Source organism: Chamaea fasciata, unplaced genomic scaffold, assembly GCF_029207755.1.
Source record: "Chamaea fasciata isolate MVZ Bird 193981 ecotype frontalis unplaced genomic scaffold, bChaFas1.0.hap1 SCAF_5, whole genome shotgun sequence".
NCBI lineage: Eukaryota > Metazoa > Chordata > Aves > Passeriformes > Sylviidae > Chamaea > Chamaea fasciata.
In genome coordinates this window covers 28564978-28583655 of record NW_027094090.1, presented here as the reverse complement: position 1 = coordinate 28583655, position 18678 = coordinate 28564978, and the positions used below count along the sequence as shown (strand labels likewise).

The 18678-nt window shown below is 36.8% G+C and overlaps 1 protein-coding gene across 1 annotated transcript in view; it reads right to left on the bottom strand.

Annotated features, from left to right (window-relative positions):
- CNTN1 (contactin 1) overlaps positions 1 to 18678 on the bottom strand; it is a 200348-nt gene that overhangs the window by 18085 nt on the left and 163585 nt on the right. The window contains exons 17-21 of the mRNA XM_066183095.1: positions 18425 to 18583; positions 15080 to 15229; positions 11557 to 11627; positions 8061 to 8295; positions 4363 to 4466 (exon numbers count right to left, since the gene is read on the bottom strand). Coding sequence (XP_066039192.1) covers positions 4363 to 4466; positions 8061 to 8295; positions 11557 to 11627; positions 15080 to 15229; positions 18425 to 18583 — 719 coding nt within the window. The remainder of the gene's footprint in view (positions 1 to 4362; positions 4467 to 8060; positions 8296 to 11556; positions 11628 to 15079; positions 15230 to 18424; positions 18584 to 18678) is intronic.

Genomic DNA, 18678 nt, shown 5'->3' with positions numbered 1-18678 from the left:
CATAAAATTCATACCTATAAAGATGGCTATTTTCCTGAGTAAACAGCCTTTACCCTAAAATGAGTGAGGGCTCTGCACCCAGTCCATTCTGCAGGCTTCAGGAGTAGAGTGGTAACCTCCACTGGATGAATGGTTTCAAACTGGCATGGATCTGAGACTGTGACAGCCATTTCAGCTGAAGGTCTGATAGTGATCTTCAAGTCAGAGTTTCTTCTACATGATTATAATTAACTAGCTGTTGCAGATAAGCAGGTCTTGTTGAATGCAACCATACACCATAAGGTGTTAACTGTAAGTGGCTGACTCAGGTGAGAGAGGGTGTGTACATCAGGAGCAGAGAACATCACGTCTATCTCTGTCTCTAAGTTCAAACAAGTTTCTAGCCTGCAGCAAAAGGATGTCTGTAAAGTTCTAGGTGGCCAAAAGTTTATTAACCATGACAAGACCAATAGTAGCTTTGTTGTTGATTTTACCTGGCCATTGAAAACTAATTAATTAATTTTCAGTATGATCTATTATGTGAATTAGGTAACAGCTTTATCTAAAGATAGAAAACACACTTTGTATGAAGCTTTTATAAATCATGTGGCATATTCTGGAAGCCTTTGAATTACTCTGCCTTGCAAAGCTTCTTACAATCTTAATGTTCGTTTGCAGTACAGGGATGCTAATGGTGTAATACAAGAGTAACACAGAGCATCAAACAAGACAAGTGAGAACAATGAATGAAAATGCAAATTTCTTTACTGAGAACATATATTGTTTCAGACAGAAGTAATATAATTTAAAAATTAAATAAAATTTAAATCCTAAATACAATTGTTCTTGGCTGCGATGTTGCAGACTTTACTCCTATAGTGTGTGAGCTGTATGTCATGAACACAGAAAGTTCTTCTCTAATACACAGCCATATTTACATATTTGGAACATTGTAACAAATCCTGGAAAAGAAAAAAAGATTACTTCCCTGACAGCTAAGAAAACGACTATTTTTCATACTATTCCTATATTTCTCACTTTATATTTAAATAATTTCAAACTTTCTTGAAATAATTTGGAAATTTCTTTTTTGCCTCTGGAATTAAATGCCACATTGCTTCCAGAGGTCACATTTCCCACTTTACTGAGTAGCCCCTCTCTCTTCTTTTAAGAGCTTATATAGTAGCCCCAGACAGCCTTCTGGTTCTCTGCATTTACTTTGTTAGGGTAATCCATAGCCAATGCATCCCCAGAGGACACAGAAGGGGATTTCAACCAAGCTCCAGAGTTTTATTGGTAAATAAGCCAGTTGTGATTTGTGCAAAGAAATGCCTCAGCCATCATGAATTAGTGCAGCTCTCTGTGCTAAAATCAGGGAAAAAACTGTCTTTAATGGTCTTCTCTCTTCAAACTTTAATATACTGAAGCTGTTTCTGTAAGTGCTGTGAAACAAAAGCTTCCATATTCTTGAAAGTTCTACATAGGACTGACACAAAAATATACTCTATTCACATTAAGAAAGAATGCTAATAGCATATTTCAGTCAACAAGATAAATTTGTTTAATAAAATAAACCTACACCTATTGCATAGAAGCAGCATGAAATAAGGATACTGTCGCTGGTGCTGTACGTACTGCAAGGATGTGGCTATTAGCAGTCTATTGTAAGAACTCAGAAATCTTAAATTCTCTATATGGATGGAGATAGTTTTCAGACTTTATCTCTGCTTTAAGTGTGAGTTGAGGATACTCCTCTGTAATGGCAAAATGTATCAGCTCACACTCATCACCATGGGGGCAGTCATCCTGACAGTATGCATTAGTGTCAGGAAAATCTGACTCCTCCTGGTTTAAGAAGCATTGTGTCACAGGTGAAATACCTCAGGTTCTTTGCTCAGGGTACTCCCACCTCTTAAACTTTAGCATTCAAAAGTCAATTATGCAATTTTCAAGTAATAATGAAGACCAAAAGGAAACTGAGAAGGTGCACTGGTGAATGATGGTTTCTATTAACCTGTGTTGCACCTGAGCAGCAATTTAAAGGTAACTATTGCAGTATTGTAGTATTTATTGATGCCAATAGACACAGAACCTTCCAGAGATAGTCACTAGAATTTTATAATGCAGTTTTAATACTTCCACCACAACTTTTATTGCAACTTCACAAATGCTATTTGTGGCCTTAACCTTCCAGAACAACCCTCTCTATTTTTGCCCTGTCCTATGGCTCCTTCAGGACTCATGGGGGTTCCGATCTTCAGGAACACAAGTCTTTCTTTTTATTCTCAGTGGAGAAGCATGGGCTTTCCTTTTGCCGCCTTCCTTTCTACTAGAGTGAGACTGGGGATTGCCCTGGGAAAAAAGATCTCAGAATTAATACCATATTGAGCATTGTGAGGCAGGAATTTGAGACTGTTTATGATCTAGCCAGATGGAATGTTTTAAATAGTCCTGATAATTAGAAGATTGTCTTATAAAAAGATTAAAAAAAAAAAAAAGGAGAAATTTATATTCTAATGTAGCTGGTCACTGTACATGTACAAGCCAGTCAGTTCATGCTAGATTTGTGAAAGTATATTTCTCCAGGAATAGATGGATGAAATTACACTACAGCTATCAAAACAAGGCCACACCCTGAACATCCACAGTCCATGTAGCAGATGGTCCATTCCCAGGATATCTCACCTTTCTAAAAGTTACTCTCTTTCCAGTCCAAAGACCCCCCACATTTCTTTGGGGTTTTTTTATTAATGACTGTTCCGTTCATCCCGGTCTTTCCTGCTAAATCCTTTCCCCTCCCTTCTTCCCCTGATGTCCCCTGACACAACTCAGATGTCTTTATGTCAAATAAGGTAAAATTTTAAAAAACGGCCAAACATGGGTTGCCTATGGGTATGTTCTCCTGCCATGTACTTTCCACATTTATCTTTGTCCGTCCTGCTTTCCTACCCTATTCCCCACCACACTCTGAACATCCATCTTCATGGTCTATCACAACTGTAATCCCAGCCTCTATCAGCACTCCCTGTTGCTGCTCTACCCACCAGAGAGAGCAGTTACTACTCTCCACCAGTTGCCACACTCTACATTCCCAGACATCCCCTGGTGTGTGCCTGCCAAGTGTGTGCTCAGGTTATTCTGCATGTGAAGGCTTCAGTTTCTGGGGAGACTGTCCAGCCTGGGAGTGCAACGCTGCCACAGGCTGAGCTCACGGATCTCAGCTATGACCATCAATTTGCCCATCCTATTCTAGCTGCAAAATCCCTATGAGACAGCAAGCCAGTGGGCTGCCTCAGTAAATTAGGAGTTACCACTGATACTAGTGCCTTAATTTCAACCCCAGTGTCCTCTGTTTGTAATTTGAAGACTTTATGTCTGTACTGTGTAAAATTGACCTTTACATGGGACACTATTCTTGTTACAGCATCACAGAAGTTTACATAAATCTCATGGAGACAGAAACAGAGATAAGGAAACAAACAAAAAAACAATTATGACTTATTTATTCATAGTTTTTAATTAAAAAAAACAACCCCTCATTCCATGAGATTACTCCTCATTTGTATGTCCTTGTTTTGGAACATAGAGGGTATCTTCAAGTAGCTGAAAACTTAAATCACAAGCAAGTCACTAACAAACCAAAGATCCAAACCCCTATTTTGGGTTGCAGCCAAAGTAAGCAGACTGTACACTGCAGAGTTTGTCAGCATCCACTGTGCATGGATGATGTGAAGACTTCCCTGCTAGAGTACACGGCCATTTCTCATTGCACCCAGCCTGTGGTTGTTGTCATCTCAGCAGAAGGACAAGAACAATTTTCACCAGTAATACCATTGAGATGGACCAGATGGAAGATGCCCCAAAGCTCTTATTCATGTGGGGAATAGAAACCATTAAGAAAACATCACTGTCTTGCACAATAGCAGTGTCTCTGTTATACTGGATTTTGGGCATTTGTAAAGTAGTCCAACTTACTAGAGGATTTGTGGGTGAAATATATTAATAACTGCTGTTAATTTAAGTGGGCCAGAGTTAGTTACAATTTTGCGTTTGTGTTGAAAATTACACCCAACATTTACTTTCAGTATGTTTTAAGAAGTTACAGATAGGCATTCAATTACATAAAAGAGACAACGTTCTTTCATGAAATAATGGAAGCTTTTGTTACTTGAAAATTGCAAAAATACATTTCTTAATCTATTTTAGTAATGAACTACATAACACCAAAAATAATATGTTTCTCAAGATGCAAAATCTGCACAGAACATGCTAACTAAAGAGAAGTAAACCCTAGGATATGGAATGCTAGAGTAGGAATTATTGTTGGGTATTACTACTGACAGTAAATGAATAAGAAGATTGACAGTGTCAAACTAAACTCACCTGATAGCCTTCCACAGATTTATCAGAAACATGGTGCCAAGAAACAGACATTTCAGAAGATGACAAAACTTTTACGCTGACATCTGTAGGTATTTCAGTTGGAGCTGGAAGATGAAACATATGTTAAACATTCAATCTGATCCTGTGGTGATGTTATATTTATTTACAGGGACTCTTCTCACTTTAGTATTTTATATTATTTTCAGTATTTTATATGATTTTATGGCATCACTGAGCCAAGTGTTAGTCTTTAATCTGTTTTTTCTTGAGTAAACTTGAGTAAAGTCCAGTGATGACCTGTAAGGAAAATGACTGTAAAAACAAAGCAATGATCCTGTTACTTGGCTTATACTATGTATTTTTATGCTTCAACAGATTTCATGCTGAAATTTGTGTAAACTGAAAACAGCCTTTGATAAACTGGATGCTTTGAGAAGCATCCAGTGATCTTTTACTAAATGGGACAGCAGCACACATATAATATACATCAGACTTTTAAAGTTAGTTACACACAAATACTCGTGTATGTCACTTAGTCCTAACAATACAAATTTTTTGTGGGAGCAGGAATTAGATAAACAGCTGTTCAGAGGCACACACAAATTTGAACATAGGTGTGAAATAATCCAAAGCACCCTTCTGTAAGGCATACATCATAAGGCTGATTTTGTTTGCATTCTTAGTTCTGAACAACAGTCAACACAGAGTACAGACCATCATTATGTGATAAACTTTTATCCAGGGCTTATAATATTAAGGTCTAGTTTCATTTCACTGCTGCTTGAATTTTAAATGAGGTAAGGAATTAAGAAAGGCATAAACTTAGCAATGTCTGTAAAAGATAAAGTTTTCCAAGCTAACAACAGTTCTCTGTCGTGAATCTTTTGAAACAAGTTGCAACAGACAGGCATGGCAGCCCCAGCTGAGGAAAGCTTTCATATACTTAATCTTCCAACTGGGCATCCAGTCAACTATGTATCAAAACAGCCACTGTTAAGAAAAAAATCACTAACATCTCTCATGAAAAGTATCCTAGGTAACAAAATAATCTTATATGCAAAGTTACCTTTTGTAATTGTCTTTCAATGGCTGTTAATAATGCAAATGACTAATTAAAAAAATTATACATTATTGCAAAATTGTTTTCACAATGACAGGAATTTAGATAAGCAAAAGGCCTGTGCAGTCATTACTCGCAATCATTACTCACTACTAGCAATGGCAGATATGACTAGCAGTTGTCAGACATGGAACTTGGCTTATTACACATGGGAACACAGATATTCCCAGTCACTGAAGGGAATAACAATGCCCACAGCTACAACTAGAAAAACATAAATCTGTTATAGAATACACAACTTAGTGGAAAAGCTGTCACTATATTTATATATATGTAGACATTTATACATATCTGTATGGAATATTGCATGACCATATTGCTTTAACATTTCCCCAATACCTTTGAGATGTTGTGCTGTTTAACAGTAATAATATCACTTGCTGACTCAAAAGTACAGAAATACAGCTGGAATAGTTGTGATCATCTAACCTATTCCCAAATCACTGTCAGACTCTAATTTTATCAATTACAGAACTTTCAAAAAAAAATCATACTGAAAAGTTTCAGCTGCAAGAGCTTCTGCTGATACAATATTCTAACAATATTTCATCTGATCAGGCTTGTTTATGAGCTGCAAATAATTTACATCCCTATTTGTCACATATTTTCTATAAATATTTTCCAGCCTCTCCTGAGCCAGAAAGATAGCATCAGTTGCTTTCTTCCAGCCTTCTAATTCAGTATTTCTATCAATAAAAGGAAAAAACACGTGGTCATAACAATATATTCTTTTCACTGAAAATACAGCGGTCATCATACAATTATCTTCTAAGCAAAACTATACAAAGTCCAGACTGGCGGCCAATAAGCACGCTACAAGGTATGGAAGTGATTTTGTTCACGTCCTGATGCCATTAGACAGCTCTCTCCTCAATCTTCTTCCAAGTAACTTCCATTATGTCTCTTGGAGAAATTCCTTTTAATCTGCCCTGAAGTTCCTGGATTGGATAGAGGCAGTAGTTAGGGTCACAGCTCCACACAGGAGCTGCAAGCACTACTGGTAAGGTTTGTACTCTTGTGCTTGAAATCGAAGAAGTAGGTTCACTGAGCTTCTATTCCTTTTGCAGTCTGCATCTGGCATCATTTAACCACAAATGTTTTTTATCAGGTGTCTGGACTTTGCTAAAGTCTGTGTTAGTACATCAGCAGCCACTCAAGTGACCTCTTTATCTGGAAGCTGGCACTAACGCATATTTGCTTTTCCTCTGTCTTTTTGAGCTACTAGGCTCGACCATGTTCCTGAACTTAGAGACCATACAAACACACTTGCCACTCCTGACATGGTATGGATAATCCTAACATAACACATGGGAGCTTATCAGTCAGTTGTTGATAAAGTCTCTGAGCAAGGATGGATACTTAAGTGTTATTTGACAGATACTGCTTTCATTACACCACAGCTATTTACTAACTATTTATACAATTGCAAAAAAACCCCTCTGTGTTGCTGCAGCAGCTGTTGAAGATGATTTCCTAAGGTGTGCTTTCCTGAGAAAAAATATTAGTATTATCCTCATCAGCCAGCTTGGTGTTGAGGACTCTTCTGTCTTTTCTCTGTGTGTGGCCAATTTGTGAGCGAAGTTCCCATTAGTGCTAATGTGAACCATGAACATAAATCTTCCATAAAGTACACAGAGTACAGAACAGAATCGGAAGTGTGAGAATGTGGCTCTGTTATCATATCCCTCCTCTTGGCTCTTTGGTCTACATCTGTTGACTTTGTGAAGGAGATTTTCCTCTATGGAAAGAAAAATACTAGTAATTCTTAGGGTTTCTGGCAGAAATTAATAAACCACATTTTTTTATGTGGTTGAGTGATGATAACGCAATTAAAGATGTATATATTTCTTCTGATTTAAGGTAAACTTTCTTCCAGTACTTTATCATCTCTTCTGCTAAGTTTGGAAATGTCATTTAAACTTCAGTTCTAAAGATCACAGCATGTGAAATAAGTACAGTAAGAATTAAGAAAAATATTTTAATGGAATGTGAAAGAGGTTTCTATTAAATTACTCACTTGATAGCTCTAACATGCAAACCAGAATGAAGAATGTTACATGGATAAATTATATGAGACTCTAAACATGCTGGAAATGTAACTAGATACAACTGAACTATCATTCCTTCACAATTTTGGGCTAAATTCTGATACTGATCTACTAAAATACTAGCCTTTAGTGCGGTCTGTTAAGAAGAAAAAAATTAGGCATATGCCAAATCCATGCATTAAGATCACAGAGACATTGCTGAATAAAGACCTAAATGTTTTAGGTAACCACTGTGAAGTTAAGAATTTCTTTCCCTATATTCTTAAATCTTTAAACAAGCTGTGTGAAGAATCTTGAATGCTGCTGTGTATTGCTTGTTGCCAGCAAGTACAGCCAAGTGCTCTACATCACACAGAAAGCAGAAGGTAGAAGCTGGCTGTTCAGAACAAGTGTTTTGGGTGAGCAATGCACACCCTCCCTGCTGAAGATGCATCCTACTATACAAATCAGTGTCAAGGACCAAGTTCTACTGATGTTGGTAGTGCTAATATAGACCCACAGTGTAAAATTCATTTGGAACACCTACTCACCGTCTTGGGCTGAATAAATTACAGCAGTGAGACTGAATGGCCCATCCCCTTTGTTGTTAAAAGCTTTCACTTTTACTTGATACTGAGTTGAAGGTGGCATTGATTCATCTTTGTGGACATATCGGCCAATTTCAGGATTAGTAACCGTAACTCTTCTCCATTCTTTCTCACCAAATGGCTTGAAGGCCACTATATAACCAAAGTTGTTGCCATAGTGGTATTCTCTTGACAAAGGCTGTAGAGACAAAAAACGTTAGTTTTTGATAAACAGCTAGGTCTAGAATGAAATATAAATAATGCATAAAGCATTGATATGTACATTTTAAAAACACTGAATTAAACCTCCATTTTGTCCTGGTTGCCTTCAATGCCTTGTTTCCACCTCCTTTAAAATAGGCCCTCTTAGATCTGCAGTATTTGCTAGGAAAACATTTGAAGATTTTTTTCCTCATCTGAACTCAGTGTAACACACATCGTGTTACCTCCCACAGAAAGAAACCAAGAATAATTGTGTAATAAAACAGCTGTAGCCAGCAAAAACGACCTATGGAATGAGGCATAGCAGATATATAATAGAGACATACTATGCCAGTCTATGGGTCCATGTATGTGGATATAGACATTCTTGCAAAAGAATCACAGTGAAGAGAAAATCTATGTGGCTGGGCTAAATTATATTAATTTACTGAAAGTCTGTCACCTAGGCAACTGGCACAGCTGATAAAGAAAGATGGACACATTCAAAGAATGACTCCTGCTACCACTTTTCACTGATGATGGAGGAGATCCAGTGCTGATTTAGACTGCCTAGCCTCTAACAGGTAAATCTTTTAGTAAAACGACTCTCACTTTCAGTACAGGCATTAAAGGTACTTATCCAAAATATTTCTTGTACCTGGAGTACTGGAAAGTACGAAATTAAGGAAGACAATCTGCCATCATGGATTTTTCTTCTTTTACCAATGCTCTACATTCAGTGATCCCTTCTCAGTCCATGGAGCTTTTACCACAGCTATGAGACACTGCACCCAACCAGCCAAAACCAAATCATTTATCTGTGCATTAGGAGGTTGACCAGAAACATTCTTTGAAAATAAGCTTCCTGCATCACCTTTTTCCCTAATGGAAACCTCACAGAGATGAAATAGCTTATCTTGAGACAAAGGTCTTGGAGCAGTGACACAGACTAATTGCTCTCCTTAGGTGTTTGCCCGCTACTGCAGCACTTCAGCCAATGTGTGGAGATATTCTGAGCAAGGTTTTACGAAACCTCGCTGTAGCTGATCTTCTGAATCTATCACTGTAACTAGCTGCTTAAAATAAACCAGAATTCAATCTCATATGCCAAAGTAAGCAGACTGGATGAGGCCCTAGCCTCAGAATGATTTTCAGCCAGAGCAAACTTTGAAAAGCCAGGACTTGCACTTAAAATGATATTCTGAAAGGTCTTATATGAAGTTTGAAAGAGGCTTTCCCTCCAATGGCTGCACATAATAAGTAGGTATAAGTAAGTTAATAGTTTGTAGAATCCACTGAAAACTTTGAAAAAGAAAGTGGGACAGGGAAAGACTAATAGGGAAAAATGAGGAAGAATGGGCATGCCACTCCTACCTCTCCTTCTCAGTTCCTCTTTCAAAACAAGTCTTAGAAGAGCTCTGATTGCATCTCTGGCTGTCTCATTCAACCTGGGCTTATGAATCATAGCAGAAGCTGAAAAGGGGTTGGCAGCAACATGTGAACCTGCCACACATTTTGTTCTTCTCTTCTTAATTAAGGACTATTTAGAGTAGTATGCAAATGTCAACACATTTGGGGGAATCAATATATATTTTTATCTTAGCCTTAGAGATAGATATAATGTTGTCTGTCAGACTCCATGAATCTACAGTCTCTATTCAAAAACCCTTGCTAGACATAGCATAGAAGATTCTTGGGAAATAAATATCTGAAGCCATATTTCATTTGTCTGATTAAAGGAGCCACTCAGAACAGATATGAAAAGCATAACATTAGGTAAGAGAAATAATGAAAATATAAACGTGCCTGTGTGTACAGGAAATACTAAAGTGATCTTGTACTTCTGATCTTGCGTTACTCACTATTCTCCTGGTTATATTTTCTTTGTTTAGTTTGGTCACAGCCAAGTTACCACTGTGTTGGAAATGCCATGAGTACCAGTCTTCACATGCAATGCAAGAAGCAGCTCTTTAGTTTGTTAAAGCTTTTAGAAGAAAATCTTGTGAAATAAAATAATCTAGGTCTTCTGCACCTGTCCATTGTGTGTGTTCTTTTGCTTTTCAAAAATAAGAGACCAGAATTAAGCCAATTAGGACACATTTTACTTCCTAACCTATTATTAGGGGAACTAAGACACAACCTTTCCAACATATCGTAGCAGAAGTGTGGACCTTCTTTTTCAGAAACTTATAAATGTTTTCTTCACTGCTAAAATACTTCAGAAGACTGAATAAATATTTTGTGTTTAGTCAAAAAACAAACAAAAAACCCCCCCCAAATCTCCAAACAAAACACAGCTGGGAATGCCCAAATCTGATAGCTCAAAGATATGGCTGGCTATTTCTGCCATACCTGAGAAGTTTCAGATATATGATCAATTCCAAGTACAAAAAGAAGAAAATATGCATATGGATTAAAATCTGCATGTTCATAAGGAGAATCCCTATACAACAATACATGCTATTGGAATTATGACATCTTTACATTATTTCCCACAATAAAAAGCACTCTTCCTAGAGGTAACAGCTGCTTACATATGAAACAACTATTCCCCAAATGAGACAAATGGTATAATGTACCTTTTGTATCTCATAGCCTTATGACAGTGAACAGAGAGGTCAACAGAAAATAAATTTGGTAATATTCTCAAGTATAACATAACCATCTTTCTTTGCCAGAGGTAATGCTGCTGGAACTCTGTTTTTCCTGGATACTGATAGGCTCTGACATGAATCCAACTTTTTTTTTTTAAATTTATTTCTTCTCCTTAGCTTCCAAATACCCTGCAGTAGATTTCTATTCTCTCTTCCATGCTACTTTTGCCTATGCAACTCAGTTTATAAATCCTTATCCTGTCTTGTGCTGCAGTTTTGCTTTCCTCATATCTTGGTGTTTCTTTTCCCCGTTTGCTTTACCTATATCCACAGTATAGGTAAGTTTTCAAAACCATTGCTTCAATAGCAATAGAATGAAGACTGCTTTTAATGATGCATTATCATGGTAAGTATATGTTTCAATCTCTTTGGTATAGAATGTTTCAGATGATATTTTAGAAATGTCCAACACATAAACCCCTAAGGTACTCTCTTCCTCATTCCTTTTCATGTATTTTTCATGAGAAACGTCTGAAAACCTATATATTATGTACAAATCCTTTTCTCACAAGACCCAGAGACAAACCATCCACACATTTCAGGAGGAGCAACATCAGATATAAGATATTACAGGTTTCATGCCACCTCACATGCGCAATACTTACCATCCATGTTATTGTCAGCTCTCGATTGCTTCCACCCCCTCCTCCGACATCAGAAGGAGCCACATTAGGAGCTAGTGAAACAGAAGAGACAAGAAAAATTACTACAAAATATGCAGCAGACAGCTGTAAGGCCAGTGAGCACACGTGGCACACACAATTAATGTAATGATGCTGTGCAATCTGCCAAGACTAATGTATAGCTACTGCTTCAGGAAATGTGCCAGCTGCAACCATAGCTAGTAATCATTCTTCCTTCTCCCCTGTATGATCTACAAATATTTAATTGAATATTCAGGAATGGAAAATTTCACGTAAATCTTAAGAGAAGCACACTGTGTATTGTTCTTGAGCTTTCTCAGATGTTGGTATGCCAAGGGCTCAAACACCATGGACTTGCATGTGTCATTACTTTAACACACTGCGATCAGTCCCATCTACTTCAATGGATTTACTTGCCATGTGTAAGGTTAAACCCTATCTTTGAAGCACTGGCAGCCTAATTGCATTCTAGATTAGTGGCACATGTCTTCTGGATAGTCATGTTCAGTATGGGTAGATGTACCTAAGCAAAACTAGCATACCACTTTAAAATTTATTAATTGCATTTTACACTGATATTCTGTGTAATGAAATAGGATCTGTTGATCTGTCATTGGTGCACAGCTGGGTGGTAAAGCAGCATACTTTCAAGGACTCCATTATAAATCGTTCCTATACTGTCATTTCTCTCTGACTCTTTGCACTAAGTGGAATGATTATATTGTTATCCCCTATGGTGTTTGTGTATTTATCTGCTGTCTCGCTCAATATGGACACACAAAGTAACACTGAAAACTTAGGACATGATACCCTACCTACAGGGCATTAAACACGCCTCAGATGTGCTATCAGCTACATACAATGAGCTATCTGCTATGCCCTACCTAAATTAATGTGTTCTTTGCACAAAAAAAATTCTGAATAGGATCAGGCATTTTCTCCACTAATCAGTGAAAGCCTGAGTCACAGTGCTCAAGTGCTATGTGAGTAAGATATTTGCTGAGGCCTTCCCTGAGGGTCAGCCAGAGAGGATCACAAAGCAGAGCAGAACTAATGTTTTCAGACATGATAAAAATATGTAAAAATAAATTTGAAATTGAAATCAGCATTCAATCATGGTTCCATTATTTATTTCTGGTTCTTCTGTAAACAAATTAGGGGAGATCAAGACTGAATATATGTATGACAATTTGAGAGAAAGCTGGAGTTTGTTACTTGACCTTGTAGTCACACTATCTATTATAAAAACATAGCTTTAGAGCTATGTTAGAAGTGGAGGGTTGCTAGAATGTTTAAGTAGTCAAAGAAGATAGACAGGCTGCCAAAGAACAGAAAACACCTGACTGTTTAAAGGCCAACAAGTCATTCTTTTCAGGAGAATCTTCCTCATTCTCTCAAACATTAAACCTAGGTTTCTGTCTCTGTTAAGACCAGGTAACTAATTTAAACAACTATACTTAGACAATTACTCTAACGCATCCAGAAGCTAAAATATATAAAACTAGATCTTGATACATTGAATATCAAGAAATTACTGTGAAATGTTGATGAAGCAAGCTGTTTCATTAAAAATAAAAAACCCCACTGCACACAGTCTTAGCATGCTAGTAAGTTACTGAAATTAGTTATCTACCAGAAGAGAGACTTCAAAAATGAAAAAGATACTGACAACTTTAAGTGTAACAGACATTATTTGTCACCCACATAGTGCAACAAAGACACAGCACTGTTTGTTGCTGTTTAACACAGAAAATGTTGACAATAACTACAATATGTAGACATGGCTTGTTGTTTGTTACTTACCTTTTTCAGAATTACATGAAAATGCACATGCAGTTGTGCATACTGCTTCTGTAGTACCCTTGACATCGACTGTGCAACTCAAATCCTACTGTTGCTTATAACAAATTCCAGCTCCTGGCAGAAAACACACTTGGGTGCAGAAGTTAATCTGCAAACTGTAAATTATTTATACCCTGTTTTGTCATGACAAGAAGCGCTGGCTGATGCCTAAGAAGACTACATTACCATTTCGCATGGTTTGCCAAAAACTGTCTCACAGTCTGCCAGAGCATGGTGCTGTGCCTGGGGAATCAGACAACAGACTAAACAGACCACTTCTTGCTAAAGAAGTACATCCTGCTGCAAAACTGGAAAGTATGCCATTTTTGAGGAGGCTACAAAAATGCCATGAACATGGCACACTGCAAACTGCAGGACACTACCCCTATTCCAACTGCTAGCATTATTTCCCTCCTTATCTGCGTCTTTTCTAACATTTCAAAAATGTCTATTGTCCACCAGGCATTCAAAGAAGCATGTGTAGATTTCTCCTGTAGATTCTTGGGCCTTCAAATGTAGCTCTTGAGTCATAAAACACATGATGCTAGTAGTCAATTTTCTAGGCAGTGATTATCTTTTACTTTAGTATTAAAATTCTGTGTCTTTTCCTTCCCTATCCAAAATAATTTAACCAATTTCTTTTCTTTCTCCTGAAGCAACAAAATTTTAATGGACCAAATTTGTCTTTGATGAATGTTTTGAAATTTACAATGCAAATACATTTTATTTTGAAAATACTATCTAATCAAACTTACGACCTAGCAGGTGTAATTGCAGAAGCTGGTTTTCACACTTTGGTTTTTCATTACTAGTTTCAAAACTCAAGCTATGGTAAACAATTGTAAAGAAATTTAGATTGCAAGTCAGTGCTACTTTGTGGTATACAGGCTTTGTAGGATACAGTCTTTGTGCAGTGATACATTACCCCCTAGAACACTGCTGTCTCCTCTGTACAGTCAAATTAGAATGTATTATCTGGAATAGTAACATCTAATTTCTCATTTTGGAGAATTCATTATAAAAAGGATGTGCCTAAGCCTAAAGAATATCCTTAAATATGCTCTGAGTTATTAACACTGAGCAATCAGACTGATAAGAGAGTATATTGTATTGGATAATGTCACACACTTGACATGAAGTTAGACACCAGACCAAGCCTGCAATCACAGAAAGTTGGCACTATCCAGTAGAAGAACACACATCCTGTCATGTATTCTTTAGTTAGAATACAAACCAAGTGGCAAATGGACATTTTCCTTGTTAAATACATGAATGTTTTTACCTAAATCCTGAACCACGGTCCCAAACATGTGCATGCACTCATACACACACAGCCTAGCAGACAGATACAGTGGGGGATCTCTAAAAGATGCAGGATGATTATGCTTCAGCAATGGAGACAAATTTGAACAGAGAAACATCATGATGTTTCTTTTCTGTCTGCTTTGATGCTGTCACATCTTCATACTTTGGTACTTGTTTACTACAATTTGTAGTACTGGCTGAAAATATATTCTCTGCACACTGGATCTTATAAACTCCTGTTTTTAAAGTAAAACCTAAAATTACCGAATTGGTAAACACAAATGTAAAAAATTAAGAAACACATTTTAAAAAAACCTGACATTTTCTGTTTACGTACGAGCGCCTTCAGTTCTAATCCTCTGTGATGGCATACTGGGTTCTCCTGTTCCCAAAGTGTTTGTTGCTATTATCCGGAATTCATACTCCATCCATGGAATTAAATCGATCACTGTAGCTGATTCCATATTTCCTTCAATATCTGATGGGTCTAAAAAAAAAAAAGATTAAATGCGTTAGAAAACAGCATTTTCACACTTAAGTCAGCCACATTGTGGTTGATTGTGACAAAACTTGCACCATTCTGCAACCTCACATGGACAACTAAAGGAAAATTGACATTGTAAAATATCACATTTTACAAGGAGTACCCACAGCAGTGACTGGGAATTTGGAAACTATGACACTATCTTGGATAAATCCTTATTGACTTCTAAGTTTTAACTGGGTGTGAACTAGTACATGTAGCTGTGAGATTTCCTTAATAATTACATATTGTAACTGTAGAATTTCATTTTATCTACAGACAAATGCAATGAGAAATCTGTAATGCAGAAACAGTAAAATAAATTACATGGACAGACAAGGGCTAGACATGTAGGGTTCAATCAATTGATGAAGAGTGGTTTATAAAATGTGGTCCTAATTTGATGCACCTAATTAGTGAGCATGTTATAACTTGCTATCTGGTTCTCATCAACAAAGGTAAATGTTCTTGTAATTCCTGTGAAAAGAGTTGTTATTGTCATAAGGATGAGCTTCTTCATGATAAATAAAATGAGTAACTCATGACTGTCTGCAATTCACAGACAATAGGAGTTGTTTCTATAGCTATCTGCAGCTCTGGAAAAACAGAGGATTTTCATTTATATACAAATGAGAAATGTTTGTCAAATTAGTCTTGTGTGCAGAGGAGGATAAGAACTGAGATAGTCTCCACTGGAAAGGCAGCTGATTTGGCATCAAAATACAAATGCAATGCCTGCAAAAAAGCCAGGCAACAACAGTGTAAGCACTAGATGTGACACCACTTCCCTCTTCCTAATCACCATTAAATTTCATTCCAAAGTGAGGTCCTGAAGGAGAAAGGAACACACTTTCTATTTTTCTTTCTACCTGCCCACTACCCTCCCTCATCCTTACTCAAATTATTTTTCCATCTAGTCAGTAAAGCTATTGCAAACCTCCCACGTCATCCAAGTTGGGATATAAATTTAACATTCTTTCAATGTTGTTCCTGGACATCTGATCTCTTAATTTAATTTTACTGCCCCACAGACTCCCAGAACAATTATGAACACTTGGCACAATGAGAATCTGATCCCCTTAACTGGAAGGAGCAACATAAATGTAAACAACTTCTTACATAATCCATTCATACATATTTCCATACTGTGAAGTAGAATAAGCTTCTTTCACATAACACACTCAGTATTATGAAACCTGAGATGAATGATTTGGTTTAGAGAATAATGCTAGGAGCAATAATAACAATATTTCCAAAATGCAATGCCAAAGTATATTTTCTTGTTTCACACATTGAAAATTAGCAGCATTAACTGAGAGCCTAAACATTTGGTGACAGATCAGACTGTTCATCATGCTTCATCAATCTGGAAGTTAACACTGAATCAAAACGGGAGCAGCTCAGCAATTATGTAAAAGCTTGCAGTGATGCCAATGATGGTTATTATACTGATTTTACCTATTTTGAGGGAATCATCTATTTATCAAAATTTGTAAGTGTGGTTCAAATGAAAAAGTAAGGATTTTGAAAACACCAGAATAGTTACTTTCAACTTTTCAGAAATTAATTATGTATAAAGATGTATCTTTTGTGTTAGCATCTTTAAAAAGGAATTCAACAACCTAGACTTTTCCCTGTCCCACCCAAGATGTAAATCCCACTCAGCATTCTTTAGGGTAAGATTCAAAGTCTGACTGCATGTCTCAAAGGCTATCTCAGCAGTTCTGAGAAAGCAGAAAACTTCAGAAATACAGAGAAGCTCATCCCATCATGCCTATAACATTACAAGTGGGGAATCTTCCGGTGAAGTGAGAAGAGTGGCTTCAAGTTTCTGCTCTGAATCAAACAGAATGAAGATCTGAAACCAACACTTATGTTAACTCTTACACCTCCATTTCCAGTTCCAGTAAGACACAAAACAAAACAACATCAGTTGCCACCTGAAATTCTTCAAATTTCCTTATTGTCTTTAATTGAAAACTACAGAATGAATAAGAAATAAAATCAACTTATCCTGAGAAAAGCAGAGGCTAGTCTAAAGGGATGCTCCCTCCTGCATGTATTGTTACTGAACCAAATAATCAGTTATTTGAACAGCTGTAATTTTGTATTTTTTTTTTTTTTTAAAGTTCAAAGAAATCTATTCTATGGAAGCCATTAAACAAGACATAAGAGATAAGAAGGGGTAACCTTCTGGGTTTATTTTCCAAAATACTTGGAAATATCAGTGCTGACTGATGGAGGCAATCATTTATAAGAGAACTACACATACTACACAGTCTGAAAGAAAAATATAAGACAGAAGGCCTACTATATCTAGCTTTTTACTCTAAAAAATGTAACAGACTTTCAGTTTCTTACACACCTGTCATTTCAAGTGAAAACCTAAATGGAAGACACCACTGAAACTATAAATATTCTTAGTATCTAGAAATGCTGAGTATGTGATATCTTAATTCCACAGGAAAGCACTTAAGTTGTAATTTGTGTGGGATAATGAAACATATTGATAGGAAAATTCTGTATAGCTTGTGACAATGCTATCCCTCATGACACATTCAGAGATACTAGTAGATTAAAAATATTTTAAAATTTATGCTTTTATGTTAAATCCTGCAAAAAAAAAATTTACATTAGCATGTCCTGTGCTCAGGTAGGTTCCTCTTTAACTGCAATTCTGTGGCACAATGACGACATCCAGTGGTTAGAAGGATAATCTTTGCTATGTTTCCTCTAGGGGTGCCAGTTTTAATACAATTGGAACTTAGTCTGCTCCCAGAAAAAAGCAGACAATTTTAACCAGCTTTCTCCATAACAAATACAGAAACGAAGACATCCACTTTTCATCCAAATTATCCTGTAAAAATTTTTTTATGATTACAGTATTTGATGTTGAATATTTCAGACAACAAGGAAAGAGGCAAAAAACCAGGTAGCAGCTCTGGCCAGTTCTTTTCTGTATTTCTTAATATTCAGTTGAAGCCCTCCAAATGCTGGGATCAAAAGTGTTGACAAGACCCTGACAGGACAGTAAACCTGCAGCAGACATTAATAGCATCCCTGGTTTCCTTCTACTGTGATTACTATCTGATTATTCAAACTTTCTAACAATCATACTTTAAAACTTATTGTCTTTATTACTTCTGGAATTACTCTTACCTGTTTTGGCATCTTTCCACTCTTCAGATAGAAAGGTTTTTGACTGGATAGTGTATTTAGAAATAGGACTGTGATTGTCTGTTCCACGACTCCAGGTAAGTGCTACAGCAGTGTCTCTAATGTCTTCTACTCTTATACCTCCAGGGGGGCCTGGAGGACCTGGGAGAAAAAAGAAAGATAGTACAATTAGCAAATTAAATACGCTGAAAATATTAAAGTTCATCAACATTTAATACTCTACGGAATGATGCAGA